General features: G+C 33.1%; 1 protein-coding gene across 7 annotated transcripts in view; it reads left to right on the top strand.

Moving 5' to 3' along the window:
* Positions 1-21,504, top strand: part of VPS13B (vacuolar protein sorting 13 homolog B) — a 1,055,144-nt gene that overhangs the window by 91,244 nt on the left and 942,396 nt on the right. For all 7 annotated transcript variants that reach the window (XM_056820764.1, XM_056820763.1, XM_056820760.1 and 4 more), the window contains 5 exons: positions 12,530-12,798; positions 15,146-15,241; positions 15,741-15,863; positions 16,437-16,574; positions 20,061-20,148. In XM_056820764.1, the coding sequence (XP_056676742.1) occupies positions 12,530-12,798; positions 15,146-15,241; positions 15,741-15,863; positions 16,437-16,574; positions 20,061-20,148 (714 nt within the window). The remainder of the gene's footprint in view (positions 1-12,529; positions 12,799-15,145; positions 15,242-15,740; positions 15,864-16,436; positions 16,575-20,060; positions 20,149-21,504) is intronic.

The following is a 21,504-nucleotide window of genomic DNA, read 5'->3' as shown; positions in this document are numbered from 1 at the left end:
CGACAGGGTAACTCCCTCTGAGACAGAGAGTAAAGATAGTTATACCCTCAGTCCTAGGCCAGTACAATCTGGTGGGCAAAGTAACTCAATTATGTGGGAGACCCTATGATGATGGATGTAATGGTTTGCAAAGATTTGGCAGACCTTGCCAAACAGGGCTGTTCTCTCCATTGGCTGAGGGTAGAGATGGTGTTGCCCTCAGCCTAGGTCAACATAGATCTGACTGTGTGTTACAACAGCAAGGATTTATTCAAGGAAGGCTATTAGGAAAGTGGGTTGAGAAATTCCTATCTTGGAAAATGGCTAACTTGATATTCCTTTCTGTCTTCACAGTGAAGATTCACTCTCACAGTGAGCCTACTCTCTCAACTGCTCCTTCTCTCCTATAGGTCCCTGTGCTAAATGTCTAGACCTATTTAGAAATCCACTCAGGAGTCCGAGTTTGTTAGGAAGACTTGTAGCTCAGGAAACCTGGAGTTGAAGTGGTCTGTTTCACCTCTGAAAGGAAACCCCCTCAGAGGCTCCCTTAATCAGTTCAAACTTCTTCCCCTCTCAGGTTAGCTTTCCATATGAAGAAGTATAAAGGAATCAGTTAGCAATTCAGTGGTAGAGAGGAAATCAAACAGCAGCTCCATTGATGACAGGAAAGGGCCAGGAATGGGGTTTTGGGAAGGTTAGAGATCTCCAGAAGCTTAGAGCTGGGTCTCGGAGTTGGATTCAGCCCTCAAGCCTTCAACCGACCAGTTCAACCCCAGTTTGACTGTTGGAATTCTCAGACCTCTTCCTTCTAGCATTCTAAACAAGGTTACCCCTTGTGCATCTAATTCTATTCCCCTTTGCTGCCAACCTGATTTTCTTCCTTTAAATTCCTTATCACATTGTTAAAGACTTACCTATGTTCTAGACCAATGATGGCAAACCTTTTAGACACTTTATGCTGTGTCCCTCTGCCCCCTCCCTCAGACTGAGGCCTTCCTTACTCCAGATAGGGGAGGGAGAAAAGAAGGGGAATGGCCCAAATATTCTTCTTGGGGAGGGACTAAGAACTTCTATTGGGCTGCTGGGCAGAGGGGTGGAGTGTGGGGACACAGTGGAGTGGGAAATTGGATCAGCTGTAGTAGGCTACAACTCATGTGCCCACAGAGAGGTCTCTGTGTGCCATTTTTGACATACCTGCCATATGTTCACCACCACAGTTCTAGGCACTGTGCTAAGATCTGGAGATATAAAAAAAAGACATATACAGGTTTAATTTGAGATAATCTCAGATGGAAAGCACTAAGATTAAGGCTCCCACTGAAAAACTTCTTTCAGAAAGTGGGAGTGGATCTGAAATTTGAAGGAAGCCAGGAAAACAAGAAGATGAGAAGCAAAAGACTCCCAGGCAGAAGAAGACATTCAATGAAAATGCCTAGAGTCAGAGATGTAATGTTACATTTCAAGAACAGGAAAGAGGCCAGTGTCACTGTGAATTAAAGAGTATATGGAAGAAAGTAAATATAAAAAAGCTAGAAAGATGGAAAAGTCCAGATTATAAAAGACTGTAAATGCCTAATAGAGAATTTTGTATTTAGTCTTGGAGGTAATAGGTAGCCACTAATGCTTATTTGAGTGTAGGATTTTTAATTTTATAAATAAGATCATACAAAAAGAATGTATAGTTTTAACTTTGGTGGGAGAATTATTGGAATCCACAGGTGCTGCTAAATGAAGATGGAGAATATCACTCAACCATTCTACATGGGTTCACTACAAATTTATATTATACAACTTCACATGAACTCCCACTATTGTTAGAGAATTCTGCCCTACCTCCTTCATCAATTCACTATCCCATTATCCACAATGACCCTTCTAAACCTTTTCATCCCTCTTCAGGTTGCTCATGTCTTCCCTTCCTCTCACCCTCTCAACTAAGAACCTTGCTCAATATTTCAGTAGAAAAAAAATGAAGTTATTTTCCATGAGCTCCCTCTTTTCTCTTCCTCATCACACATCAGTCATATGCCTTCTGGCCCTATTTCCTTCTAGAACCCTGCTTCATTTGATGAACTGGCCTTACTCCCAACAAGGCCATCCTTCCACCTGCTCAACTGATCCCATTCTGTCCTATCCTCAATAGATTGCTTCCTCTGTCATCTCCACTCCATCAATTATTTTCATTATCTTCCTACCTACAGACTCATTGTTTCCTGCATAAACATGTCTTTATTTCCACTATCCTCAAAAAACTCATTTGATTTGTGTAAATTATTTTGATAATTACATAATTATCATGTTTCACAGACTCTTCTATCCTTATTGTCATTCTATATTTCTCTTGCCCATAGCTAATCTTGAAAATAGGTGTCTCCATTTTCTCTCCTTACTCTTCTCTTTACCCCTTACTATCTGACTTCTGTCCTCATTCTACCAAAACTAACTCTCTCTGAAGTTATTCATGATTTCATCATTGCCAGACCCAATGGCCTTAATTTTCTTCATCTCTGTAGCCTTTGATACTCTTGATTTACCCTCTCTTCCTTAATACTCTCTACTCTCTCCTGATTCTCCTACTTATCTACCTAAATGCTCCTTTTCTGTCTCGTTTGCTAGATCCTAACTTTAGATGTCCCACAGGGTTCTATTCTGGGTCCTCTTGTCACACTATACTACTTCAGTTAGTGATCTATCTCATTAGTTCCCTTGGATTTAATTATAAGCTCTATGCTGAAGGTTTTCAGTTCTACTTTTCTTGCTCCAGTTTCTCTGCTGACTTCTAAGCTTGCCTCTCCAACTGTCTTTCAGGTTTCTCATATTGGATGTTCAGTAGATATAAATTCAGCATGTCTAAAATTGAACTCATTAATTTTCCTTAAACTCTCCCCACTTCCCTAATACTTCCCCACTTCCTTATTGCTATTAAGAATAACACGATCCTTCTAATCCATCAGTCTCAAGCTAGGGGTGATCATCTACTCCACATTATCTCTTATACTTTATTTACAATCTGTTGCCAAGGCCTGTTGATTTTACATTTGAAACATCTTTTAAATATGCCCTCTTCTTCCCCTCTGACACTGACACTATTCTGGTACAAGCCCTTATCTTCTCGGTTCTTTCGAGTCTCTCTCCATTCTTCTCCATTCTCTATTGAGCCACCAGTGATTTTTCTAAAGGGCAGATCAGACCATGTCACTCCCTCCCCATTCAAAAAATTCCATTTGCTCCCTATTGCCTCTAGAGTAAAATACAAAGTCCTTAGTTTGGCCTTTTAGCCTACCTAGCCTCCTAATACTTTCTAGTCGTCTTATACCTTATACTTTTTTCAATTAAAGAGCAGTGGCTTTCTTGCAAGCTCTATCAAGAAGATACTCCCTCTCTCTCTTTTCTGAACATTTTTTCTGGCCTTCCCCTGTTCCTTAAGAGTGCTCCCTCCTGATCTCCATCTCTTGGTTTCTTTGGTTTTCTTTCAGTATCAGTTAAAAAATTCCATCTTCTACAAAAAGCCTTTCCCTTTTAATTTTAGTGCTTCACCACTATTATTTCCTATTAATCTTGTATAGAGCTTATTTGTACACATTTGTTTGCTTGGTGTCTCCCCATTAGGTTGTGAATTCCTTCAGGGCAGGGACCATCTTGAATCCTCAGTTGTTAGCACAATACTTGGCATATAGTAGACTCAGAGAAGGCTCCCATCTAGTAAAACAGCTGACTTAAAAAAAATTGCATTGATAAAATCAATATCTCTAGAAGACATTAATCCATTTTCTTTGGGACATTTTTAAAAAGATTTCCATAACCCAAAAATAAATATCCTCAAGTATTTCACTGATAAAGAACATATACATTTTTGTAAATAAAAATTCTTTCTCTAACATAATTTTTAGTCTTTGAAATCTGATCTATGAATCTGTGCTAATTGACTATACCAAACAATTTTTATTTTCAATTAAAATGTTATTATTCTATTATGGTGCTTATGTGAGTAAAGATCTCTCACTTCCTTAAATGGATTAGTGGTCCAGTCAATCACAAATTTGCCTCCTATGATACAGATTACAAACTCGTTCAAGACTTTCTTCTCTATGCAATGCTTATCCATGCCTCCCCAATATTTACTATCATGTTTTTAGCCAAAGTCCTAGAGAATTTCCTTGTACTCCAGGCATTTCAAGAATAATAATAATAATAACTAGCATTTTTAATGGTACTTTGAGGTTTGCTAAGTGCTTTCTTCAGTATAATTTGAGGAAATAGGTGATATTATTATTCTCATTTTACAGATGGGGTAACAGGCATATAGGGGTTAAATTAATTGCGTGGTGTGACACAGCTGATTTGAGGGCCAGCATTCTACCCACTATCCTTTAGCTGCCTCTGTTTAGTCCATTATTCATGTCTGACTCTTTGTGACTCTGTGAACCAGATCCTTCTACCCTCCAGTATCTCCCAAAGTCTGTCTAATAAGTTCATGTTTATTTTTTCCATGACACTATCAATCCTATTCTCTGCTATCCCTTTCTTCTTTTGTCTTTGATCTTTTCCAGCATCAGGGTCTTTTCCAATGAGTTCTAGGTTTTCATTATGTGACTAAAGTATTTAAGCTTCAGCTTCAGTATTTGACCTTCTAATGAATAGTCTGAATTAATATCTTTAATTATTGACTGATTTGATCTTTTTGCTGTTCAAGAGACTCTCAGAAGTCTTCTCTGGTGGTGTCAAGTCTGTGATGCTTAGCTTTCCTTGTATTATAGTCAAACTTTTTAGCCATGCATCACTAATAGAAAAACCCTAGTTTTTACTTTCTTGACCTTTGTCAGCAAGGTTATGTCCTTTCTTTTTATTATGCTGTCCAGATTTGCCTTTGCTTTCCTTCCAAGGAGCACAGCTCTTTTAATTTCATGGATGCAATTGCCATCTACAGGGATACAGAGCCCAAGAATATAAAATTTGACACTTTCTATTTCTTTTCCCTTTATTTGCCAGGAAGTGATGGTACCAGCTGTCAAGATCATAGTTTAGATGTTAAGTTTCAAGCTGGCTTTTACAGTTTCTTCTTGTACTCTCAAGTGGCTTCTTAATTTTTCATTTTCTGCTATCACTGCCTTTTTTTCTTCCCCTAACTGTTACTTCTTGACTTGCCCTCAGGGTCCTCAAGAAACAAGTAAGACGATGTGGCATTCTCATTTCTTTGAGAACTTGCCACATTTTATTGTTATTTACACAATCAAAGACTTTAGTGTAGCCAATGAAGGAAAAGTAGATGTTTTTCTGTAACTCCCTTGCTTCTTCCTTAATCCAGTGAATGTTGGTCTCTAGTTTCTCTGCCCCTTTGAAAGTTAGTCAGCTCTTCTGGTAATTCTTGTTTCACATATTTTTGAAGTCTAGCTTTCAGCATCTTAAGTATAAACCTTGCTGGCACATGAAATGAGTGCCCCAGTTTAGTAATTTGAATATTCTTTGCCATTCTTTAGCTGCTTTGTAGAGCACTCAAATAAGGCACTTACCTTGGCCATCCCTTACTCATACCACATGAATAGCTAATCTTTTTTCTTTCATATATCTTTATCCATTACTTTTATTTTTAAAATAAAAAAAACTATAAAATACCCTGCACGGTTTTTAAGAAAAGGAGTGCTATATTTGCTAATAATAAATTGCTCTCTTGTATGTGCCCATATGTAATCCCCCCCTTTTCCTTCCATGTCTTCTCAAATTAGATTGGTCACATTTTGGTTAGAATTTTGAGGTTTATCAGATGTATTTCCTTACATGCAATTTTTATCGTGGTTCTCTTGCTTCTGCTCATTAATCTGCATTTGTGCATACTCATCTCTATGTTCTCTGAATCTATCATGTTCATCATTTTATAGGATGCAATGAAATTTCATTTAATTAGCATTTGACAAATTATTCTCCTATTCCCCAGTTAGAGAACTTTTTTTCCTTGCTTTCAGTTATTAGCTATATTAAAAAGTACTTCTTATTTTTATTTATGAATCCTTTTCTGTTCCTGGGATATATGCACTTAATAATAGTATCACAGTTGTTATAGTGGATGTTTAGTTTTTTTGTGACTTTTCTTTTGATTATGGTTCCAAATAATTTTCCAGAACTTCTGAACCAATTTACAACTCAATCCACAATAGGGCTCTAATTGTCCTGTGCTTCCATAACCCCTCCCACAATTGGCATTTTCTCTTTTGTTATTCTTCCATCTTGATGGGAATGAGGTAGAACCCTGTAGTTGTTTTAATATGTATTTCTCATTGTGAATTAGAACATTTTTTCATAAGGTTATGTATAGCCTGACAACTTCTAATTAGTTTCCTTTTACAACTTATCTTTTGGGGAATGGTTCTTATTCAACAAAATTTGTATGAAATTTTTACATATTTTAATAATAGACTTCAACCAGGTAATATTTATATGATGATTTTTTATCTCTCTAATTTGTCATTTCCCCTCTGATTTTAACTGCATTTATTTTGCTTATGTAGACTCTTAAGTTTTATGTAATCAAAATGTTTCATTTTTTCTTATTTGAATATCACTATCCCTTATTAAGTTAAGAATTTTCTTCTTTGTAGCTCTGAAAGGTAGCTCTTCCTTTTATCTTATGATATCTGTAATAATTTTTAATGATAGATTTTGTTCCTGTTTGCTAAATTTTCTCATTTTATTAGATACTGAAGCCTTACATAATTGTAATGATAATAATTATAGTACTAATATTAACAACTAATATTTAATATCATATCTACTTTGTGTCAGGCATCGTGCTAAGTGCCTTATGAATATTTCATTTCATCCTCAAACTACATCCTTGGGAGGTAGATGCTGTTTTATCACCCTAATTTTATAGATGAAGAAACTGAGGCAAACAGGTTGAGTGATTGGCCCAGAGTCACACAACTAATAAATTTCCAAAACTGGATTAGAGCTTAAGTCTTCTTGATCCCAGGACTAGTGCTCTATTCAATGTACTGCCTAGCGGCTCATATACAGTCTATTATAAGCTTCCAAATGTTATTCATTTGCAATTTGTTAAAAAGAGTTGAGTTGTAATTTTCATAGCCATGTAACACTGCTAGAAGAATATTTGATATTAAAATTATTTCTGGGAGAAGTTTGAGGTTATTTAAGGTCCGCTGTGATTTCTTGAATTTATTTCCTTGCTCCCCCAGTTTAATTCTCGTTCTTTTTCATCCTTTTGTATTTATCATTTGACTGAGATGTACATGGTCAAGCTGAGTAAGATTTGAATGTCATGATAAGAGCCTTTTTTTTGTCCTTTTGATTTCCTTATGTGAGTAGTCAGCTTTTCCTCTTTTGAATAGATTCCAACTTTTTCCAGGAGACTCTTCCATATACTGGAGCCTGGAGGACATCATTATCTAGAGCAAATCCCTCTTTAATTTGAGCCCTGTACTATTTCTTTCCCATTCCAGTAGTGAACTCTATTAGCACCCATATTTCCATGTTTAATGCATCATATAATACTTTTAATAAGAGGGTCATTGAATATAATTATTTCTTTTGTTCCCTTTCCCAAGAAATCTCAAATGATTCTGATGTTTTAGTGGGAGACATTTCCTTAAGAGAAAATACAAGGCAAATTTTGTTTTTGATAGCTAATTTCTTTTTTGTATTGAAAATGAAAATTTTCATGGAAGCTTTGTAATGATAGAATAACTGGAAACAACACAAATGCGATGATTGAGAGAAATAGCTGAATAGATTATGATATTTAAATAATAATGGATTGTATTGTTATTAGAAATGACAAATATTGCAAATATAAAGAAAATAAGAGAAATATATGAAGAGATGAAAAGAGAATAAGAATAACACTATGGTCACATTTTTTAAAAAGGCCACAAATCAACAGAAAAAATATCAAAGTAAAAAAAAAACAAAGGAATCTCAAAAGCAGAGGATACATAATATTAAGCACAAAAATATATATAATTTACATATTTTAAATCAAATTTTAAATGGTATGGAGCTTGTAATTTTGCACCTTTTTTTTGCACTTGTTTATTTAAATGTTTTGTGGTGCTGGTGGTGGTTACTAAGTATATAATTAAAGAAATGAAAAAAAAATCACCAGTCATCCCAACCTTCAGCAACCACTGCTCTGATTAGTCAGCAACCATCAATATTGAGGCAAGACTCTTTCCTAGCAAAACAATTAACGCTCACTAAAGATGCAGATGATGATTAGCATTTTTTTCAATAAAGTCTTTTTTAATTATAAAATTTTCTTTTTCTCCTGAATATTGCTTGTTTGTACATTTTTTCTTTTGCCTTTCATTAGATTGTGAACTTCTTGAAGGCAAGGACTGTCTTTTGCCCCATTTTGTATTTCTAGTGCTTAGTACAATGCCTGGCATATAATAGGCACTTAATAAATGTTTTTTAATGGATATTTTATCTTAGCCGATATTCTCAATCTCTTGTTTGGTCATGTACCCTTTGACTTATACCTAATTGTGAAAGGTATTCCTTCCCTGCTCTTATATTAGGTTTATTGTGTAGCCTTTACATACAGGCCATTGATACAATTGGAGCTTATCTTGGTATATGTTGACTCAAACTTAATTTCTTCCAAACTGCTTTCCAGTTTTTCCAGCAGTTTTTTTTTTCTGAGTAAATCCTTATTCCACTTATTGGGATTTTTGGTTTATCAAACACTAGGCTACTATATGCTTTTAACTTTTGTATGTTGTGAATCTAATATCTTCCTCTGATCAACTATGTATAACCAGTACCAAATAGTTTTGATGATTCCTTCTTTGTAAAACATAATGAAATCTAGTACTGATGTGCTCCCTTTTTTCACAATTTCCCTAGAGATTCTTAACATTTTGTTTCTCCTGCTGAATTTTATTATTTTTTTCTCCCATAAAGCAAATATTTAAACATTCTTGTTTGATATCTGCATGTGAATTTTCTCCAAATAAGTAAATTTGTGTGGTTTTGGTATTTCCATTATGCAGGAATGGCCCAATCATAAACAGTTTATATCGCTTTAGTAATTTAGTTCTGTGTTTATTTCTATAAGACAAACACAGGAGGCTAGTAGAATATATGCTAAAAAGTGGGGAAATGACATGACATTGAATGACTTTGAGAAATGACATGACATTGAATGAGTTTTTTGAATGAGAAGGGTGCCTTTCATATTACCATTGCAGAGACCCTTGTGTTATGGTTCTTCCCAGAGTGTTTTCTGACCAAATGGTTATTATATGATGGCTAAGGTAACAGTTTTTGAATATCACATTCATACTTTGTATCACAGTTACTTGTGCACATATATAGTTTCATTAATTTCTGGCTGTATAATGAATGCTTAAGGGTTGGCATGTCCTATGAAGTTGTAAAGATTTCAAAGTAAAGGTTATATGAAGAACCAGATAATAATGATTGAACCAGCCCAAGTAAATTTGGGGACATCTATTACTAGTTGGTTTGCCACCATATGATTTATTGATTTATTTTTTGGCCATAGCAAACTACAGACACTAATCTGGTATGGAGGGGATGGAATATATTTCATTGAAATTAATATTCTCATTTGAAATCACAGATCTTGAAGTATCAAAGCTAAGAATTTATAAACTTTTTTTACATTTTATTTTTCTCAATATATGTAAACAAAAAATTTTAACATTTGTTTATAATTTTTTTTAGTTCTTTAGTCTTTCTTTCCCTTCCCCCAGCCCCTCTCTTTGAGAAAGTAAGCAATTTGCTATTGAGTATACATGTGGAGTCATGGAAGACATTTCCTCTTAGCCATGTTGCAAAAGAAAACGAAGACCAAAAGCCCCAAGAATGATAAAGTAACAAAAGCAAGCTTCAGTTTACATTTAGATGCTATCAGTTTTTTCTCTGGAGATTAGATAGCATTTTTCATCATAAATTCTTTGGAATTGTCTTAGATCATTGTATTGCTGAGAATATCTAAGTCATTCACAGTTGATTATCATAGAATACTGCTCTCTATATTTTGATTCTACTTGTTTCACTGTGCATGAGTTCATTTTTTCCCCAGCTTTTTTGGAAAGCATCTTGCCTGTCATTTCTTATAGCACAATAGTATTCTATCATAGTCAAATACCACAATTTATTCAGTCATTCCCCAGTTGATGGGCATCCCCTTAATTTCTAGTCCTTTGCACAAAAAGTGTTGCTATAAACATCCTTTAATGTATGAGTCATTTTCTTTTTTCTCTATTCTCTTTCGGATATAGAACTAGTAATGATATTTCTGGGTATGTACCATTTTTTAGCCTTCTGGGCATAGTTCTACACTGCTCTCTAGAATGGTTGAATCAGTTTACAACTCCACCAATGGTGCATTAGGGTCCCTAATTCTTCAGACCCCTCCATTGTCATTTTCCTTTTCTGTCATATTAGCCAATTTGATAGGTATGAAGTAGTACCTCAGAATTGTTTTAATTTGTATTTTTCTAATCAGTAGTGGTTTAGAGCAGTTTTATGTGACTGTAGATAGTTTTGATATCTTAATATGAAAACTGCCTCTTCATATCTTTTGACTATTAGGTGAAGAATGACTTGTATTCTTATAAATTTGACCCAATTGTCTATATAGTTGATAAACAAAGCATTCTAGTTAACATTATTCATTTTATATTTTGCAGTGCTCTCTTATCTCTTATTTGTTTGCACATTTCCCCCTTATCTATAAATCTGACAAGTAAAATAATTTTATACTTACCTAATTTTCTTGTGATACCAGTCTTATATCTAAATCAAGCACCCATTTTGACTGTATCTCAGTATACAGTGTGAGATATTGGTCCTACAAACTTTTTTGTAGTTGGCTTTGCACTAGTAGCACCTTTTGTGCATTAGTAGCACAATGTGCCTCTGTTTAATGAATCCTTAATAAATGATTGTTAAATTGAATTGAAAAAAAATTTTTAGAAGGAAGGTGCAAAACTTGATTAATCTTGTTACTTATAGTTGGACATCCTTCTATAAATTGTCTCTTTAAATAATGTCACTGTCTTATAATTTTTATAGGTGTTTAGACCTTTTCCTTTAGTTCTGTTTTAAGTTCATGTAAAATAAGTGACGACAGCTAGTGCTCTGTAATGGACATACTCTGCATGGCATTTCTGGAGATTGATTGAATTGTTTCAAAGCTCTGCAGTACAGGTCAAGAGATGGCTAAGTTGAGTTATGACTGGTAGAGAAGGGGAAAGGTGCCAAACAAAAGCATGCAATTCTGCCCCCCAGTTATGGGCAGAATTGGATTCTTTTCTGTCCAAAGGTAAAATATTATTTTATAAAATTCCAGAAAATTTACTAAATAAAAGGAAGAATGAAATACTGAGGTGTATGTAGGAGAGAGGTTGTTCATTGAGTTTTAGTATCTCAAAATACAATAGCAATATTGTAACATTCTTTGATAATCTTATGTCTCTTTGTAACAGAAATCAATGTGATTTATTTTCAGAAAGGGGGCAACCAGATTCAGCAGGTTCGATAGAGAATTTAGGAATTTTGTATATTTGTGTGACCAACAAAAATTTCTGTACTTTTTAGATTCTTCATATGTCCAACAACAGTACTTGTATTCATTTATGGGTAAAGGTTAGCCAACACCATTATTGTATGTTAGATTATAAATGCACTTTGTTATGTATGTTTAATAAATTATTATTTTTAGGATAGATTTTTGCTTGTGAGAATTGCTTGCATTAGAATGTTTTTCTTTCATGTCTTAAGAGGCTGGGCTTGGAAAACCTGGCTACCTTTCAAGGTCACTTCATTTTTTATCCTGTGAAAATCTACTTTCAGTATATTTATCATTTGTTGTAAAACAGTCTATTTTAGTATTTAGCCCAGGAAATTATTATGGACCCATTTCTGCTTAAGAAGGAATTCACATAGATTTGCATATTTATCAATTAACAAAAAGTATTTTTATTAAAGATATGTTTTATGGGCAATATGTTACATCAATTGTATAGGAGTGGAGAGACATCAGGTTGAGTGGGTAAGGTAGGCAGTGGACAGACAGGTAGTATAACATGATCTTTTCTTGTAATTTTGCTTTCTTTTTTGGGAGGACAAGATTAACATATATTAAGTAAGGGGCAGCTAGGTGGATCAGTGGATAGATAGCTAGGCCTAGAGACAGAAAGTGCTAGGTTCAGACATGGTCTAGCTATGTGACCCTGAGCAAGTCAATTTACTTCAGTTGCCTAGCTTTTATCCCTCTTCTACCTTGAGGCTGATACTAAGTTTAGTATCAGCCCTAAGGCAGAAGGTAAGGGTTTAAAAATATGTAAAATAATATAACTTTAGTGATATTGATGCTAAAGAACATTGCTTATTTGTGATTATCTGTTTTGAGTTGATACTCAAAATATAGAAACATTCATATGATTTCCAAGTCTCATAAATAGGAAGGAGAGAGAATCTGGTAAATGAATCTTTTTCTTAACTTTTTGTCTGGTTTTACCCAGGTAAACCTGAAAGTATTGCCTATTTCTATTTTCTGTTTTAGGTGGTGAAGGTGAAACTGGCATAGAAATACAATATCCTACCCAATATAAAGCTCAAGAGTTTTATGCACAACAGGATGATGAACAGTCCCAGGGATGGGTGTCCTGGGCTTGGTCATTTGTTCCTGCCATTGTGAGTTATGATGATGGGGTCGATGACTATCTTGGAAATGACACAATATCAGCTCTGCATCAGCAGAAATCTCAGGCTCTGAAGGATCCAATTGTTTCTATTGGGTTTTATTGTACAAAGGCAACAGTGACTTTCAAGGTAAGTTTTCTTTTATAGTATGTAAAGTTTAGTTATTTAAAATAATTAGTAAATGTTATTTTATGACAAAATTTTTAAAAAATGAACTAAATCTTGCTTTTAGAGGGGAAAGTCGCCTTATAAAATTATAGTAGCTTTTATTGATAATTACTATATAGTCAAATGATTAAAAAAAGACTTTAATCAAAATTAAAATTGTCGCAAACAAATAAATTAGGATATAATTTAATAATGATATGGATTATTCTTACATAGATTTGGATTCATTTAACAGTCAAATAATTTTCCTCACCTGCTCGCTATTTCCATATAATGATTACACTGCCAGATATATCGATTTGTATGATGGGTGTTTATTTAGTCATTATAAAACTGTGAATAAAGGATTTCCATTAGGCAGAGGTTACTGACTGATTTTTACTTAATTCATGGTAAGATAAATTTCTTTATTGTTTTAAAGAGTGTCTGTGGAATTAGTTTTTGCTGATGGAGTGGCTTGGCAGTTCCTGGAATTAATTTATTTGATTGACATAATAATGAATCCAAAAAGAGCTGTTATTTCAAAGTATCCAGGATAAAAGAAAGTTTTCATGTTGACATAATTTAATGATTTTTCTGTTTTGATTAGGATCTTTGTACTTTGCTGAATTACTAAATTTTGTACAAAATTATTTTGAACTGTAATTTTGATAAAATTCAACAAAATTTATATCCCTTACTAAATATTTCCCTTGATTAGGTCCACTGTTAATTTCCAAGGAGAATTCTGAGCTTTATTGGATATGGGATTTTTTATTCTATTAAAATGAAGTAGTGTCATAACTGAAGTTGAATGGTCAAATTTAGCAAAATTAAGGTAACAGGTGGTCTTGAAAATGATCAAAAGGTTAAAATATTATTTTCCCTGAAATATTTCAAATAAGATAAAAACTTGTTGGTAGATTGTTTTTACTATGTGGCAATTTTTATATGAATAAAATATAATATGAGCTAGTCATTTGTCCTGACTTTTAACCCAAGTTTACAAAGAAAGTTAAAGTTAGATCAGTAAAGGAAGTATTATATTTCAGGTGATATTTGTGACCATATGATTTTTAAACATATACATTTTAAGCATGAAAATAATGAAGCCTTAATGCTAATACTTCTGTTAGTTTTACTGATGAAAATAATAGTCTATAATTGAGTCAGGATGGACATTTACATGGGAAATACATATGTCTGTAAGGTATGAGGGAAATATCCTGATAGTTGAGGGGAAAACATTAGAATTCATTGTTTAGCTTGCATACTAAAAATGTATGGAATTAATTTGTGGTTCATATTTTGGTTAAAAAAACAAGGTCATGTTTCTGCATTAGTATTCTGAACAAGTTGATACCATTCCAGTAAAAAAAAAATCATGCCAAATTAAATGTAGCATTTTTCTAATAATGTTGAAAATTGTTCTTGTAATGTTTGAATTCTTTTAATCAATTAATTGCTTTTCCTCTACAATAATTGCAGACAGCTGAAGAGCAATCAGGTTTAAAAAAATCAATTTTACTTCAGTATTTGGCTTACAAAATTTTACTTTAAAAGAGCAACCATTTGTACTCCACCACTGAAAACAGCTAAAAAAATGAGAACTTGTGATTTCAAAAGCATTTTCCACAAAATGTAATCATTTGTTAAAAGATAGAGTAAGCAGTAGGATTTCCAACAAAAAAGATCATGCCAAAATTGAATTCTTCCATGGAGTTTTAAAAAAGGTTTTTGAGTATTGCTTGCTTTTTTTTTTTACTTGGATGTGATCATTGATTTAAATGTATTAAAGTTTGAAGAATATACTGATTTCTTCAAGAACAAAGGACAAAGGTTACTTGAACATTTGCAGAAGGCAGTGAATACGTTTTCCTTTGAAAATAACAGGAAGAAATTTTGGTAATGATTAAATAGAACTAAGCCCAATTTATGTAGAAACTATGTGAATTGATGTAGTATTTTGCAGATTTTAAAGCTCATTATAGATGCTCATTTACTATTAACATTTCTGTTGCAGCTGCACAACTATTGCACCTTTTAAAGCAATGTTACTATAACAGGAAACTAAATAAAAATACTGTGGTGGTCAAGTCATATACCATACATGAATTTAAATTGGCATATTCAGTAACTGGGTCTTATGTTCTAATGTGGATAATATGTTACAGCTGTTTTTATTGCACCTGTTTCCTGTACTATAATGCATTTTGACCAATAGTAAAGTTTAATTTGTCTCTTCATCATTTTAGTATAGTAATGACGGATTACTTCTCTTTAATGTTAATTTTGGCATATTTAACTTGTTTATCATATTGTTTCATAGCTCACTGAAATGCAAGCTGAAAGTAGTTATTATAGCCCTCAGAAAGTGAAATCAAAAGAAGTAATATGCTGGGAACAAGAAGGAACTACAGTTGAGGTAATTTTCCATCATAAATGTATGCATTTTTATTTTATAGTAATAGTTTTGGAAAATTAATGTGCAATAAATATTATATTTTTCACCAGTTGCATATTTTAAAATGCCATTTATGGTGGGCAGCTGGGTGGCTCAGTATATTGAGAGCTAGGTCTAGAGACAGGAGGTCCTAGGTTCAAATCTGGCGTCAGACTCTTCCTAGCTGTGTGACCCTGGGCAAGTCACTTAACCCCCATTGCCTAGTCCATACTCTAACTCTTCTGCCTTGGAGCCAAGATGTAAGGTAAAGGTTTAAAAAAATGTCATTTATGTCATTGGTTTAGCCTTCATCTTTTATTAGACATAAGAGATCACTGAAATGCCTCTTTTTAAAAATGTTTACTCTAGTATGTAACATTACAGTAGGAGAAAACCATGATGCCAAAGATTATTAGACAATCCAAAAAACTACAGTAATTTCAAGTTTTTGCATTTTTCAAACTACTTTTTCTTCTTATAGGCCCTGATGATGGGAGATCCTTTCTTTGATTGCCAAATTGGTTTCGTAGGTTGCCGGGCCATGTGCCTTAAAGGAATTATGGGTGTTAAAGATTTTGAAGAGAATATAAATAGATATGATGCTGTAAGTAAAGACTTTTTTAGCTACAATGCAAAAAAGATGTGATTTGTTATCAGGCAAAATCTAGTAATCTGAAATGTAATTATTTGCAAATTGATGAGAGAGTTTTTCTTAAACTTTTAAAAAAGTTTTTATAGGTGGGGAGGACACTTAAAAAGTGAACGAAACATGATAAACTACAAAAAAAGAAAGTGACATTTACTTTTAGGTGGTTTTGATTAATTTTTTTTAAGGGGAAGGTATCATGGAGGGACTGTTTGAAAAGTTACTCATGTGAAGAAAAGGGGAAGTGAATAAAACCTAATATTTAGATGGTTATTTCAAATATTTTTCCAATTTAGCAGTTATATTTTTGTTAAAATTCACTAGGAATTTTGTGTAACTGCATTCTGTGAAAAGCCAATTTGCAATGATATATTGCTCTTCTTTTTTTGTTGTAATAGCATGCTCTTTGCTTCAATAGTCAGTGAACTGTGACCTTCATAGTATATGTATGATAAAACCAAAACTCTTAATTCACTATCACAGGCATTATAATGATTTTTCTTATTTCTTTTATTTCTTTTCCATCTCAAGGAAGCATGTTTCTTTCTTTGTGGTGAAAATCTGAGTACCAAAGGTTTGACATATCTTACAAATTCACTGTTTGATTACCGAAGTCCAGAAAATAATGGTATTCGTGCAGAATTTATTTTGAATGCAGCTCATCATAAGGTCAGAGAACAAATTGTTGAGACAAATTTTAGCCTATGTATTTGGCATACATACCAAGAATTCTTGATTGCTATCATTGCTGTCAACTGTCATTTGTTGAGTACTCCTTATTTACAGTAATATATAGCAGAGTTTTTGCCCTGTTTCAGCCCCCAACAATTTTTTGTAAAAATGGTTGCTTTGTGAATGCCTTGTTTTGTATGATAACATGGAGATATTTTTAAGAGTTGCCTTATTTTTATATGTTCTTGCTCACCATTAACCCTTTTCAAATATTTTTTGCTGTGTTTAATAGTAGCACATTTTTTTGAGGGTTCTTCATTGACTGATATAAATTTAATACTGTCAATTTATTCAGCAGGATGTGGTAGAAAGAGCACTGGATTAAATTTAGAAAACTTAAGTTCTAGCCTCTGCTATTGTCTAACAGTATCACCATGGGCAAATTTGTTAACTGTTCAGATTTTCATTTTATTCGTCTGTTGAATAAAGAGTTTTGACTTAAGATCCTTCATTTTGTAAATTTAGTGATCACTGAATTTCTTTTACCTGTTTGGTAATGTCAGGTAGTGTAGCATAGTGCACAGTGAGCTGACTTTGAAGTTAACCTCTTATACCTACTGGTTTTGTGATTGTGGGCAAGTCATTTAACTTCATAGTATTGTAAACAACTCTTAAGACTGTGTACCAATCTATTAGAAGAGGGATATTTGTTGTCTGAGGATTTCTAATTTCAGTGAAATGACAGGTCTAGGGTCTTTAACTATGCCATGTTAAGGACTGTTAGGCTCTATTTTTTTTTATCATAGGTGGTTTCCTTTCCAGTTTTCTAATTAATAATAATGAAATAGTTTAAACTAATAAAGTAGAATAGAGCTACCTACATTGTTGGAGGGGAAGGAAATTGCATTCATTGGCCTGGATCCTAGAATTGCCCTTAAACAAAGTTGCAGTGAACCTGGGATTTTATTCATGTTGGTATTTTTTCCATCCATGCAGACCACAACCTGTGTTCATAACTCTTTATGCTACAGAGTTTCTTTCTGTATACTCTTACAAATAGTGTACAAAGATCTACCCAACATACTAGGGGTCTTTCTTCTTCTAGATCCTTTTATATTTGTGAGAATGACATGTGAGTAAAAAATAGCTTAAGGGATATATTTAAAAGTTTATGTCAACAGAAGAAGAGGTGGTCATTTGGCTAGATGAAGGGATAATATCTTTTAAGCTGTACAGGTACCTATAGAATATAAAATGCCCTTGTTTTTTCAGTCAGAAATTACATCTTTAATTCCTATAGTGTATCAGATTTTATGAGACGGACCATGAGTGATATATTAATTTTATAAACACTTTTAAAAGTCTATTGGGTGCAAAGGCACTTTCATGGGACTTATGAGAGACTAATATTAATACTTACTATAGTTTTATGGGTCCCAAAACACTTTGCATTCCTCATTTGATTTGATGAAGAGGAATATTCCTTTTTCTTACAGGGCTTATCTAGTAAAGTGATAAGGCACGCCAACAAATAATATGGATAAAATATAATAGAAGATAGAATATTAAAAGAGCCATAGAGTACTAAGAAATTGCCATTTTTATATAAAATGTTTAAATTATTAGTTTTTAAGCAAGGATAATCAAGGAATAGGCAGAAAAGACTTTGAAAAGAAGGTAGTCTTTATGCTGGACTTTGATGGATGAGTAGAATTTCAGTAGTCAGATATGAAGAAGATAGTATTTTTTTTAAAGAGAAGAGTATACATAGTCTATGGCATGACAAGAAATATCAAATGTGGCTTGAACATTGGGCTCCTTATGAAGAATAGTACAAATAATGGAAATAGAGCAGAATTGGGCTACAGATTGGAAGATCCTAAAAATTTTGCTAAAAATTTGGGGGTAATTTGGTAGACATTGGTGAGCCATTAAAGACTTTTGAGTATTAAATGGCTGTGAATAGAACTGAAAAGCAAGTGACTTAGTTTAGAGACATGGGAGTCTAGAAGCAGGGTTACTGTTTAGGAAGAGATGATGATGAAAGGGAAATAGAAGAAGAGATGGATATGAAATGCATTATGAAGGTGGAATCAGTAGATAATCACTGATAGGCTCTATAGGATGAAAGAAGGAGGAATCTAAGGAAATATTTCAAGTATTTCAAGCATATGTCACAAAGATATTAATGGCATCATTAACAGAATTTGGGGAGACAAAAGAGATACTGTACTGGAGTGAAAGATGCAGTACACTTTTAGACTTATTAAATTGGAGGTACCAGTCAAGAATGCCAAGTAGTGTACAGAAGGTCTGTAATGAGCAAAAACCAACACTATCAGAAAGACTGGACAGTTGTGTGTGTGTGTGTTTTTTTTTTTTTTTGAGTGAATGCATAGAGATGGTTAGGTAAGTTAAGAGAATTATTTCTTTAAAAATTTTCCTTGGATTGCATACCTAATTTTTGGATTTAGTGATTATGTTAGACTGATCTTATTTAATGTTTATTGAATGTTACAGTATATAGTGACTATATAACAGTGTCTTTTTCCCCTTTTATTGATGAATAAAACTTTCATTTAAAAGAATTATGGGTTCTACTTAGATTTAAATAACTGAATTACTTTAAATACTTAATTCTTTAAAAACTTAATATACTACTCAAAGTTACTTGTGCTTATGGCTAAAAACAAAACAAAAAAGAAGTAGGCAAGTTTAGTTATCAAAATTTGCAACAAAAATTAAAAAATTTGATTATATCAATTTTTCTGAGATTTGGTTTTGAAGAGTTGTTGAAATTTATTATATACTATAGATTAAAATAATATTTTATCAGATAACTAAAATTCTCTGCATTACATTTTCTCTTTGATTTGCAGAGATTTGCTGTTAACTTAGGTTGCTGTTAGTCACAAAAGAGGAAACCTGACAAGCCTTATGATTATGGGGCAAAAATTTATTTTAGCTAAATCTTCAGTTTTCCTATATGTAAAGTGATAATACTTGAATTGCCCAACTTCTACTTCTTCTATTGTGAGGCTCATGATTATAAAGCATTCATAAATCAAAAAGTGCTAAATATGTTTCTTTTTCCTGTGAGTTAAAAACTTTTTCCTAAACCAGTTGTTAGAATACTCAAGAATTAATTAGCTTTTTTGAGGGGAGTTTTCGTTATTAGACAGCATTGTATATCTGAGAAAGGTCATGAAAGGAATATGTTCTCCATTAAGAGTATTCATTAACTAACCATTATTCATAAAATGATCAAAATGTCCTGTAAAATTATAGATGTCCTTTTGTGAGACCTATAATAGAAGTTACAATACCTGCCTTAGAAGTGAATTCTTTGGATCACTTATTCTTTTGTTGTGATAATCTTTTCAGTTGATACACAACTCAAGTAAGGATATGTGTCTGATTCTTGTAATCTCAAGATTCTCTTCTTATTCAACTTCTGTTCTGTTTACTTTGCTTTGTTGGCAGGAGACATATACTGAGATAGCAGGAATGCAGAGGTTTGGAGCTTTCTACATGGATTACTTGTACACAATGGAGAGCTCCAGTGGCAAAGGTACTAGTTACTTTTCTGAATGTTTGCCTTTTCTCAAACAACAGAAACAAAGGCCTCTTCACAGCCACCTGGTCCTTGACCTGGTCTTCGGTTACCTCAGATTTACCTTTAGGGTTGTTTTGGGGAATAGCTTAATCTATAATGACATGTTAGAGTTTTGTGATATTCTTGGTATTTTGATTTATTTCTTTCCACAGTTGATTAGAAATGCATTTCTATGGTCATTTGGTATTAGTTTGCAGGTGTACCATTATAATTTGGATACATGGAAATTGACATTCCATTCCATTGTTAAAACGAATAAATCTTTCCTGTTTTAATTTAATAATTCATGAATGTTGCATGGTTGCTTTTTAAAATAAAGGTTTGTTTAATGTTTCTTTGAAAAAGTAAAGTATATTCTTATAGAAGTTTTATGGTATGTTGCTTAATTTTCATGTCTTCTTATTTTTGTCTTTTTGGGAAAATAAGATCTATATACCTTGTGGGATTTTTCCCTGAATATTTGTGAAACATGGTTCGATCATCTTAATTCTTGTTTTCAATTTTCAGAAATTTCATGCAGGTTGAATCTTTAATGATATTCTTTTATATATGTTTAAGAGTTCTTGCTATGGTTTCAAGTTTTAAAATGAGACCCTTGTATTGAAATACAATACAGTAAACCATATATGTTCTGAAAGTTTTGTGCTTTTTGGATAGATAGGATATTCAATAATAATGAGACTTCTTAAATTTTAGAGCTATAAGAACCTTAGAAATTGTGTAGTCTGAGCCTTTAATTTTACATTTCAGGAAAATGGTATGGGGGATTTTGCACAGCTAGTTAATAATTACAGAGTGAAGATTTGAACCCAGGTGGTCTGACTACCAGTGCATTCCTCATTATATTGTACAACAGAATCATAGGATTTAAAAGTGTAGGTGACCTCAGAAATCATCTAGTTTATCATTTCATTTAAAAACTGTGTAAGCATAAGACCAGGGTGTTAAAATTACTTGTTTAGGACTTTACTAGTATTAAATGACAAAGTTAGCATTTGAAACTAGGTTCTCTGACTACTGATGCTTTTCTTTTTATCTAATATACCCCCATTAAGATGAGCATTAATATGTACAAAGAATTTACCTATGAATATGCAGCACTTCTAGTTTATTTCTCCCAAGAATATAACAGTATCTAAGAATAAAACAGATGCATCATGCTATTTCCAAAGCCTTTCTGCATTGTTTGTTTTTTTCCTAAACTTTTACCTTCTGTATTAGAATTAATACTGAATATCAATTTGAAGGTTGAAGAATAGTAAGGGCTAGACAGTTGAGGTTAACTGAGTTGCCAAAGGTCACCCAGCTAGG

The sequence above is a fragment of the Monodelphis domestica genome, chromosome 3 (genome assembly GCF_027887165.1).
Source record: "Monodelphis domestica isolate mMonDom1 chromosome 3, mMonDom1.pri, whole genome shotgun sequence".
Taxonomy (NCBI): Eukaryota; Metazoa; Chordata; class Mammalia; order Didelphimorphia; family Didelphidae; genus Monodelphis; species Monodelphis domestica.
The sequence above is the reverse complement of the archived record's forward strand: the minus strand, read 5'-3'. Positions and strand labels throughout refer to the sequence as shown.